This window comes from Fistularia commersonii, chromosome 22 (assembly GCF_037954325.1).
Source record: "Fistularia commersonii isolate RoL2024-O1a breed Wild chromosome 22, RoL_Fcom_v1.0, whole genome shotgun sequence".
Classification (NCBI taxonomy): domain Eukaryota; kingdom Metazoa; phylum Chordata; class Actinopteri; order Syngnathiformes; family Fistulariidae; genus Fistularia; species Fistularia commersonii.
In genome coordinates, this window is record NC_141305.1 from 11,141,727 (window position 1) to 11,153,297 (window position 11,571).

At 39.7% G+C, this 11,571-nt stretch overlaps 1 protein-coding gene across 1 annotated transcript; it reads left to right on the forward strand.

Annotated features, from left to right (window-relative positions):
* Positions 1-9,031: 9,031 nt before the first annotated feature.
* figla (folliculogenesis specific bHLH transcription factor) lies at positions 9,032-11,343 on the forward strand. The gene is made up of 4 exons (XM_086169220.1): positions 9,032-9,217; positions 9,846-9,992; positions 10,110-10,199; positions 11,173-11,343. The coding sequence occupies exons 1-4, from the start codon at positions 9,032-9,034 to the stop codon at positions 11,341-11,343; spliced, it is 594 nt and encodes a 197-aa protein (XP_086025346.1).
* Positions 11,344-11,571: the final 228 nt, after the last annotated feature.

Consider the following 11,571-nt stretch of genomic DNA (forward strand, 5'->3'; position numbering starts at 1 on the left):
CTATGGCTCAGTTGGTAAAATGAGCATCTCTCCAATCGGTAGGTTGGCGTTTCAATTCACTCAATTAAAGCCTCATTTAAATACACAAAGGGGAATACAGTCAGAGATCATATAAGAGAAAATAAATACACCTTTTATTAAATATTTAAAGTATTTAAAACCTATCTGATCAAAACAAGGTTGGAACCGTGATCACACCACCCTGCTCAACAGATTTGTTTACAACTTATTTTGACATGTCTAAACCCCTATCAAAACCATCTCCAGTTGATTGATAGCAAGAATGTATGTGTTTTGTTGAGTTCATCATGCAACTGGAAGAGCATATACAGTGTTTATCATAAGTATTCACCCCTCTGGATGTTTTACCCTTTTAGTGCTTTCATAAATCAATCATGGTCAATAAAATTTGGCTTTTTTAACACAAAAATTTATTGGACAAAATAGCAGCAACAGTGTGTGAAAACCTTGTTAAAACTTACAGAAAATGCTTAACCTCTGTCATTGCCAACAATGGACATATAACAAAGTATTGAGATTAACTTTTGCTATTGGCCAAAAACTTATTTTCCACCAAAATTTGAAAATAAATTCTTTAAAAATCAGACAGTGATTTTCTGGATTCTTTTTTTTTCTCATTCGGTCTCTCATAGTTGAAGTATACCTTTGATGAAAAATTTGCACAATTGGTGGCTGACTAAATACTTATTTGCTCCATCATACAGTGCCTATCATAAGTATTGACCCCTTGGGTGTTTTACCCTTTCAGTGCCCTTTCATGGTTAATAATATTTGGCTTTAACACGAACATTTATTGGAAAAACTCTTTAATGTTAAAGTGAAAACAGATTTCTGCAAAATAATGTCAATGAAATAAAAATATATAAAGAAATATAATTGTTTGCATAATTAATCACACCCTTCCAGTCAGTATTTTGTAGATGCACCTTTGGATGCAATCACAGCAGTGAGTCTGTGTGGATAAGTCTTGATAAGTCTTGTACATCTGCCCACAGCAAGTTTGCTCCAAGGAGATTCTGGTCAACCATCTGGCAGCTTGCGAGGGGGAAGCAGTACCCCATCAGCACTGTGTTCATTGGATATGGTGGGCTGCTGACCTCCACCTGGGACATTGTGGATCGGTAGAAGGAATACTTCCAAGGCTCCGGATATTGTTGGGCTGTCTTGGCTGAAATGCCTGTGCAGCATTGCATGGAAGGTGGAGGCAGGGCCACTGGATTGGCAGACTGGGTTGGTGATGCCTTCTTTAAAAAAGGGGGATTACACTTATATTCCTCAATCAGCTGTGCAATAGAATTAGAATTTCCAAGCATCATTGAGTTGATGTAAGTTGGTGAGCCCATACTTTGACCATTCTCTGAACCCCGTATCCATTCCTAAAGGCACAACACCCTTTATAAATCCAACATTTGTGACTGATGCGATTGCCAAAGTTAAGTTTCATCTTCTTATATATTTTTGATGTTACTGTTGTCGACTGACCCGTATCTGTTTCATTTGGGTTGGCCCCCAGAAATGTCAGGGCTTGTGCTGGTCACACAAACTCCTTTTAATATTGAGCTAGAGTGTATATGGTAGGTCCCGGATTCATATTGTTAATGGTCTTTTTTGCGCAGTCTGATAGCAATATCTCAAAATAGGGAGTTCGAGCCCACCTTTTGCTTTAGATGGTTGAAGTACTTTTAATCCAATTCAGGGTTCCTGTTTTTGCCGGATAAATATTGAGATTAGCTTGTCACAGTTGTCAAATGAGGTTTTGGGGATGTTGATATATAGCACCATAGAGACCATGCATAACAGACCATGGTTCTCAACCAGAAACAGGTGAAGTACCCACTCCAGGTCGGGGAAGATATCCTGCCCCCAAGGGAAGGAGTTCAAGTATCTTGGGGTCTTGTTCACAAGTGAGGGAAGGATGGAGTGGGAGATCGACAGACGGATCGGTGTAGTGTCTGCAGTGATGCGGACTCTGTACTGGTCTGTCATGATGAAGAGGGAGCTGAGCTCTCACTTTACCCGTCGATCTACATTCCCACCCTCACCTGTGGTCATGAGCTGTGGGTAGTGACCCAAAGAATGAGAATGTGGATACAAGTAGCCGAAATGAGTTTTCTCCACAAGTTGTCTATCTAAGTGTTGGGACATAACAGTTCCCCTCCGAGCAGCAGAATACTCGAGCCATGTTGTGATATTAGGGAAAAGATTGTGCGAATAAAGTCGGGCTCATCCTCATTTGTAGCATATATATTCATGAGACAAACTCCCAGTTGATCAATTATTCTGTTAGTCATTATAAATCTCTTTGCTGAGTCTTTATAAATTTTATATAATGGGAAATTGACTTATCTATTTATCATACAAGATACCCTTCTTTTCCTATCAGATGGGTGTGATGAAATCTGACTCACTTTCTGATGAATCTGCCCAGGGCTTCTTTAATTTCTCATGTTCAGCTTCTGAAAGGTGGGTTTCTTGCAAGAATGCAATTTCTTATTTAATGGTTAAGGATTTTCTTTCTCCTGATTGGGCTATGAAGGCCTTTAACATTATAGCTTATCACCCTAAGAGGGCCAATAGTTAAAGTCCCATGGTGAACGCAGGTAAATATACCAAGGATGGGACATAAAGGTGGAGCAGAATTTTGAATTTAGTATTTTGATACATTACGGTTTGGGTTGAGGACAGCGGTGACCCATTGTTGCATTGTGTAGGTAGGAAAAAGTATGATTTTTGAACTTTTGAATATTAGGGGTGATGATAATAAAAAAGGCAAAATAACACAAAATACATCAATAAAAATGGTCAATGATATATAATCAAATATTTAAGACTGCAGATGTACAGACTGAGACTGACTGGCAGGTAAAATAACAGAAATTCTCAAGCAAACAATAATTGCCCAATTTTGTATTTTTTACTCTTTAGCATAAGATTTGTGTCCAGTTGGTCCAGTTCAGGAATATTTTGATGGATTTATTAGCCTCAGGGCGGCACTGGCTCGTGTCTCCCCAAGCTTGCCTTGGGGGGCATGGAGCAGTGTCTCCCTGAGCCGGTCCCAAGCCCGGATAAATGTAGAGGATTGCGTCAGGAAGGGCATGCAGCATAAAACTTTTGCCAAAACCAAACCTGCGAGTCAGCCATAAACATATCATCGACCGGCATTGGTACTGATGACCTACAGGGTACCAGTGGAAATTGGGCTACTGTGGATCGAAGAACAAGAACAAGAACAGGAACATGAGGAGGAGGGCGTATTCGAAAGCAGAGAGAAAGGAGGACAGGAAAGACCCGTGGACTGAGAGTAGGGACTTTGAATATTGGGACTATGACAGGAAAAGGTAGAGAGTTGGTCGACATGATGCAGAGAAGGAAGGTGGACATACTGTGCGTCCAGGAGACCAGGTGGAAAGGAAGTAAGGCTAGAAGCTTAAGAGCAGGCTTTAAGTTGTACTATTATGGTACTGACAAGAAGAGAAATGGAGTAGGAGTTATCTTGAAGGAGGAGTTTGTTGGGAACGTTCTAAAGGTGAAAAGAATGTCCGATAGACTTATGAGTCTGAAATTGGAAATTGAAGCTGTGTCGCTCACTGTTGTTAGTGGCTATGCCCCGAAGGTGGGATGTGAATTTGAAGAGAAGGAAAAGTTCTGGATTGAGTTAGATGAAGTGATGCAGAATATTCCCAGAAATGAGAGACTGGTAATTGGTACAGACTTCAGTGGACATTTTGGTGTAGGCAATAGAGGGGATGAGGAAGTGATGAGCAGATTTGGAATACAGGATATGAATGCAGAGGGACAGATGGACAGTAGAAAGGAGGAAGGATGAGATGAAGGATGAAGGATGAAGATGTTGAGGTTCTCTTTGGGAGTGACCAGGATGGATTGGAACAGGAATAAGTCTATCAGAGGAACAGCACATGTTAGATGTTTTGGAGAGAAGGTCAGAGAAGCCAGACTGAGATGGCTGGGTCATGTACAAAGGAGGGATAGAGAATATATTGGTAGACGGATGCTGGAATTGGAGCTGCCAGGCAAGAAGTCTCAAGGAAGACCAAAGAGAAGATATATATGAAGGTAGTTGGTGTGAGAGGAGGATACAGAGAATAGGGTTAGATGGAGAAGGTTGATTCGCTGTGGCGACCCTTGAAGGGAAAAGCCGAAAGAAGAAGAAGAAGATTATCTCTATCATCTACTAGTTAATAGATGTCTTGTTTTTGGTAACAGCGCTGCAAGTGAAAATCAGCACAGTTTTTGTTCGTGGCAGATTGACCAGACTACCTATCCCTGTCTTGACATTGGAAAATGCAACTAATGTTGGCAAGTGGGATCATATATTAGATGCAGTCAGACCCGAATTATTATCAGATTGCCTTTCCGTGTGTATTATGTGTGTGTGTGTGTGTGTGTGGGGGGGGGGGGTGTTCATGTTTTTTCACAGCAAATCCAAATGGTATTGAATGGTACATTTGAGTTTAATCAGAGCAAAATTACATTGGGTGTGTGGGCTAGATACTAGATTGGTCAAAAGAAAAGTAAAAAATTATGCTTTTTTTACGGTCATGTTAAGTTTTTTGTATTCCAAATAGTCCTGATTTAGCTTTATAACTCTTACTGTACCTACCATGCTTTCCACATAAAATTCTCTAAATTACTCATCTTATATTTGAGTGACTCACCTCACAGAATTACACCAGAAAGAAATACTGTGCAGTTTAATGTAATTTTATAATAACATTATTACATTATAACATTATTGAATCATTATGATTCAAGTTGTTAAAGTTTTATACTGAACACAAGATCCTCGGGAAGGCAAACGCTATAAATAACTTTCCTTCCCTTCAACAAGAGGATATTTATATTTGAACTCTTCACAATATCGAGAGATCTTAACAAAGATTATGAGATTTATAACTCATTAATGAAAGGCAAAATTAATATGATTGCTTGTTCAAAAATGTGAAAAATTAAAAGGGACATGGCTTTCAAAAAATGGACTGTGCCGTTAATGCCTCCCATCAGCTATCATGTTTTTATTTTACACAAGTTGATTGTGCACTAACTTATCTTATTGTCTTAATGGTTGTGTGTTAAGCAGTAGGTTCACTTGTTTCGTGGTTGTAACTGGCTACTGGACTTCCTTGCAAACAGACTGCAGGCTGTCAATATCCACAATGTCTCCTCCTCCCCATCACCCTCAGTGCTGGCTCTCAGAGCTGTGTGCTGAGGTCCCCCCTGTTCACCTTGCTGAAATACGGAAAATAAGTACTTGAACTGTCATATAGTAAATTTTGCGGTATATACAGCAGTGGTATGATGCATCTCTACCAATAATGATCCCAAATGATGCCTGTAACATGGCAGTAAAAGAGCTGATCAAACAAAACAGAAAAATCATTAATGGCTTTTTTCATCCTCCTCCTTTGCACTGAAACTGCTGAGGACTTCTTCAGTATTGGAGTGGAAGAGGCTCAGAAAATCTCCAACACACATCTTTTCAGCATCTCTGTTAGTGTAGCCTCTTCTTCTTTGCAATGACCTCTAGTGTCTGTCTCGTTTTTGCACATCCTGCTAGAGTTCCCCCTGATGGCAGTGCAAAAGAAAAATCCATAAATTAGCCGCATGTTGTATAAGCCACAGGGTTCAAAGCGTGGGAAAAAGTACCGGCTTATAGTCCGGAAAATACGGTAATTGGTGCAGACTTCAATTAATATATTGGTGCATGTAATAGAGGTGATGAAGAAGTGAGGGGCAGGTTTGATATCAAGGGTAGGATCACAGAGGGGCAGATGGTTGTAGACTTCGCAAAAAGGACGGAAATAGCTGTAGGGAATACTTTTTTCCAGAAAATTTGCTCTCCCTGAAAACCCAGAACCTTTCTAAACCCCTCCCTGAAAACCATAAAACACTCCTCCTTTTTCAGCTTCCACCACTTTGTCTTCTGGAGCTTCCTTGTCACCAGAGTCATCCTCAAAACCACCATCCTATGCTGTCTGGCTACACTCTCACCTACCACTACTCTGCAGTCACTGATATTCTTTAGATTACCTCATCTATAGAAGATGCAGTCTACGTGCGTGCTCCTACCTCGGCTCTTATAAGTTATCCTACGCTCCTGTTTTTTTCTGGAAAAAAGTATTCACTACAGCCATTTTTATCCTTTTCGCAAAGTCTACCACCATCTGTCTCTCTGCGTTCCTATCCTAGATACCAAACCTGCCCATCCATTCTTCATCACCTCTATTGCCGGCACCAACAAGTCGATTGAAGTCTGCACCAATTACCACTCTCTCATCTCTGGGGATATTCTGCATCACTCCACTTTGCTGCACAATCAGTTCTGCTAGTCCTTTACACAAAAAAAGTGTTGATGATGCTGTTGCTTCAACCAATCAGATTTTGAGTTGATGGCATCCAAAGCCTTCTAGCAGGCTACAGCAACGTTAGCGTATTCATACCCTCTGATTGGATAGTCAGAGAGTGGACTAGTGTACAAGCGAGGAGAGGCGTACTAGCAAGCTGCAAACAGAAACATAGTTGTGTTTGTTAATATCGGTTTTGTCAACCCACAATGGCTGCAGGAGGGGAAGAAACAGATTTAGTTGCTAATATTGTTAAAGCCATTTTCTAGATGGAGTTTTGAAGAAAAGCGGGAAATAGTAAAGAAAGGTCGGGCAACCCCTAAGCTACCGGATCTGTCACAACCAGGAAAAGGATTTGTCCGACATTTTCAAGCACCGAACTATGACCGGTATCCCTGGCTCACAGGCTCCGAGGCACACTGCAAATTGTATTGCTGGGAGAGCTTCTTATTTGCCACTGATCGACATGGTGTTTGGAGCCACACTGGGTTTGCAAATCTGACTTGCTTAAGCAAGGCAGCAACGAGACACCAAAGCACTGCCGGACACATAGAAGCGACTGTGCTTTCCAAAACTTTTGGGGAAACCAGAGTGAATATACAGCTGAGCGACCATCCCTGTGTCCACTGCTTCTGTGTAGTGGACATTTTGAGCCCTAAAATTAACTTAAACTTATGCCAGGATTACGACAGGGCAAGTTCGATTTTGAGTATTAGCTTCAATGGTGATAGAAAAGGACTTCGTGATGGAGCTGCATTACACGGATAATCTGTACAACAGAAAAATTTAACTCTTTTTGAGGAAAGAAATGAGAATGGATTTTATCTACAAATTAGTAGAATTTTTGGTGAGTAAAATGCTGCTATTTTCCTAAATAATACTTCAAGTTTATAAGGTTATTATTGGTGCTTTTTATGTGTTCCAGCTGTTTGCTATAAAGGCATTTATTGTAGCTACACGAGTTATCTATCTGCGATGCACCTCTCTTTATACTAAATTTCTGCATAATAAGATGTTTTTCTTATAGCCATAAACTAATTATTGGGGGATGGATTGATTGGGAGCACTACCAAAGGCCTTGGTGTAAAATGCAGGGCCTGCCATTGGGTTTTGGCGCCAGATACCCTTCCTGACGCAACCCTCTCCATTTATGGAGGCTTGGGACCAGCTCAGGGATATACTGGCCTGTGCCCCCCCGAGGCTGCATTATTCTCCATTATTCACTGAAGCATTCAAAAAGACTGACTTGTGTATTATCACATGGATGAAAGTTGAGAAAAGTGTAAAACTTCCTCCAAAGAGTTATGAAGCACTGAAAGAAAAGTCTGAAAATAAAATACTTAACACATTTGAAAAAAAGTCCTTTAAAAATATTTCTTTCCATAAAAAATGCAACACTTATATCTGTAGTTACTGAGTAACATTAAGGTTTGAATAATTTACATCCTCCTCTTCTATCTATCGCTATCCATGTATCTACACTTATGATCATTCTTAATTTTTGTCAAAAACAGAATGATTAAAGGTTGATAAAAGAAAAGAAAAGTGGAACATCGGCCCACAAAACAGCCTTAATCCCGAACAAATTGGTTACTGATCTCACCAACCCCAATGACACAGAGAGCCACAGAGAAACTTGCAACGTCAGCAGATGAAAGTTGTGCAGGAGGAGCACTTATGGAAGGGGAGGAGGAGGTGGTGCTAGATATTTTAAGTGCTGAGTTCAAACACATGTATACCAAGTGGAGTGAAGTGCAGGCTTTCATCAAAATGTATCACCCTAACAGAACTGTGACCAGCAGGGCAGTGGACATTTTAAATGACAATGTGATGTCCAATTTTCAGAAATCTTTCAGTAAGAACAAGGCAAATTTCCCTGGATTGTTTTCTTGTTCAAAGAGCACCAACCCAACTAGCCATCAAAGCATTTCAAGTGACACAGAAGAGGAAAAAAATCACCAGAAACACAGTGATGATTAATCAGTTGGATTTACATTAATTTCATTGGGAAACATAAATTTGGTTAATATTTCGGTTCGTGAACGGAGTCAGAGAATGAATTAAAATCATATTCATATAAATTCCGGAATTATAAGAAGTGTTCACATGATGCTCATTGGCCACCGATGCTACAATGATCTTCACCTTTTCCCATTCTGGACCATTGAGGTTTCAATTTGCCCCTATAGTCTAACTTTGAACATGTGCAGCAGACTTCTCAATGTAATCTTAATGTAAAATAAATTTGTATACTTATCAAACATTTAACAACTTACTGCCTTACAGGAGAAAATGGTGTTTTGACTCCTTGATAGTTTCACACTTAAACCTACCTCAAGTTAGGCTAGCTTAAGTTACACTTATTCACAGTATGGCATTGCTTCTTTTACAAAAACAAAAGATTTAGTTCAACTCTATAGCTTTACATAATGATTTAACAACTGGCGTTACAGTCCAAGTTTGCGTCATTTTGAAATTTTATTTCAATATGGAAGAAAAATCCATTTGTTATATTGAGAGTTTTCAAGGCAGCTCAATTAGGGAGGTGAAGGCCAGGTGTGGAGATGTCTTCCTGCTCCATGACATAGTATGGAGGGAAGTATTAAGAGGGCAGAGAGACTGCCAGAATAGGTTATGTTCCAGGGAAGATGAGAGTTCCCGAGGAGGAATTAATGAGTGATATTCTAAAGCGTTTGATGGGGGAGTCCGCGCTGCCCGCCTACAGCAACATCGAAAAGTTCAAGCGCGGCAAAGATGGCTTGTATTTTGTCGCACAGGACTTTAACGAAACCGTGAAAAAGAGAGAAATGGTCAATGCCAAAGAAAGGCTAAGGGTGAGAACGAACTCCGTTTGCCCGGGTAACGAAGCCAATGACGCTGACTTCGAAGTCCCGAATTAGTATCCGGTAAACCGTTAAGCTAGCTCCACGTACCTAACAAGACCCATAACGTGGGTCCCTGTTACAGAGGGGAGGGGGGGTGGGTGGGTGCTTAATTTAACGAACACCCCCTACTCATATCTTTCAAAATAGGGAACTTGAGTTAGCAATGTTAGGTCAATTCTTAAAGTGAGGGACGAGTTTCACATGCAGCATTTTTTTACTTAATGCATGCATGATATGACATATTTGGAAGGATAACCTGTGCAAGACATTCACCAGCAATGTAGCAATGTTCCGATTCAAAATGTTCACAGAATACTGCAGTCAGGAACATGTTACGCCAACTGAAAATAGTGTATGTATCTCATTTCAAATAAGGCCCACAGAGGAGAGAATCCATTCTCGTGTGGGTGGGTGGGTGGGTGGGCGCGCGTGCCGCCAGCTATGTTGTTCTGAGTATGCCAGCTTTAAGCACTGAAACAACAAGATGTCGGTGATGTAATTAAATTTGTCTCTTGAATGGAAACCTTACTTGACTTCAGCTATAACTTGACTTAACTACAATCTATTTCTGTGGCAGATCAGGAACTTGAACACCATGTTCTCCCGTTTAAAGCGAATGGTGCCACTTATGAGACCAGACCGGAAGCCTAGTAAAGTAGATACCCTCAAAGCTGCAACAGAATACATTCGTTTGCTTGTGGCAGTTTTGCAAGACACTGACAATGTAAGTGGTGGCTCCTTTCAATTCAGCTGTTAAGTGACAAGTCGCTTCTGCGAAAGCCCTATCTATTTTTTTCTTGTTTGTTCTTAATCTTGACTGATGTTATATTCTATTTCTCAGGATGATGGCAGTGACACTGATTTCCTGAAGAATGCAATTTCTTATGGTCAAACAGATACCTTCTACAGTGACCTGTGGAAGGTTGATGATGTGAGTGCATTGGTGTATTGACAATTGTGAAATTCTCTGTTCTCCATCTTCCTGTGTCAATAGTATACATTTCTGTTATCCTTGAAATCTATGCTAGAGTGACAATGCATACATGCTTTACCAAAATCAGGGTTACTTTTGTGCCATTTCTTAATGACACCGAACCAAAAAATATTCAGTCACCATAACTTCACTAAGAGAGGCTCTCAAAGCTCCTTCATCCAAACTTCCAAAGAAGGCAGCCCATTCCTTCTCACTTTTAAGAATCTGCCGATAAAAAGCAAGAAATTGTAATTAATTGAAATAATTGTCCAAACTGTTGGTCTGAAAGTTAGAGTAGCTGATTTGTCAACCCTTTTACACTGACAGTGTTTGAACAGTGATCTAAGAGGAAACTCACTTTCTAAATTATGTGTAACTTTAATGTATAAAGTTACACAAATTAATAAATGTATAATTTATAAGTCTTAGATAAGGGTTGTACTTAAGATTCCGCAAAAGCCATTCGCAAGATATTTACAGATATGTCTTAGAGGTTTTAATGACATCTTTATCTATCTTGTATCCCCTAGTTTTCACAACAATATTTCTTGGGATTTTTCAAGGTAAAAACATTGTAAAAACAAAACTTTGTCGCATCTCTTGACATACGTGATACGCCTTTAAAATACCAGAAGTAAATGTTATGAAGCATGTGACCTTGGTTTGATTTTTTTTTTTGTTTTTGTTTTTTGTGTTTTTTTTTTCTTGTTACCATAAAATTGTATTAATGCAAGCTGTGTGATAACTGTCTGAGGAAAACCATATTATGATTAATGAAGGACCATTTCCTCCCTTTGAGAAGATTGTTTTTCGAGTGGTGAATAACTTTCTCACAGCTCTTCAGCTTTCATGATTTTCACTCTAATTTTGGAAAGGAGTTAAATAGCAGAAGTTCATCTCTATACATTGTTAACATTGCTTTTTCTGACAGCTGCTGAATATGTCTGAGGAGACCATGGAAGATGGATTTTCACTGCCCTCTGATTCTGGTCCAGAGGACATAGATATGACCAGAATGGTGTATCAACATTGTATGATGCCTGCCTACCAGTTCATCATCCAAGTAGCACCTGATCAGAATTCGGTAACCTGCCTGACATAGTTTCTTCATGTATTTGGTGTTTTCGGGGACAGAAAGCCTCTTCGGTTCACTCACTGTGAAAGTTGTAATTGTAAAGTAATTTTACAGTTTGCATCAATGAGGGTGTTTAGAGTGTAATCTTTAAGTTTCCAGACTAACAGCTTTGAGACAGACAGAGTTGAATTAATTATGAGACTGTTTGTATGTTATTTAATGGTTACATTTCAACTACATTAGCAACATGGAAGT

Bases quoted from the DNA above. Each gene is read 5' to 3' on its own strand.
- figla (XM_086169220.1), top strand. From the start codon at position 9,032: ATGAGAGTTCCCGAGGAGGAATTAATGAGTGATATTCTAAAGCGTTTG. The intron at 9,993-10,109 runs GTAAGTGGTGGC...TCTATTTCTCAG, and splicing joins TTTTGCAAGACACTGACAAT to GATGATGGCAGTGACACTGA. The intron at 10,200-11,172 runs GTGAGTGCATTG...TTTTTCTGACAG, and splicing joins ACCTGTGGAAGGTTGATGAT to CTGCTGAATATGTCTGAGGA.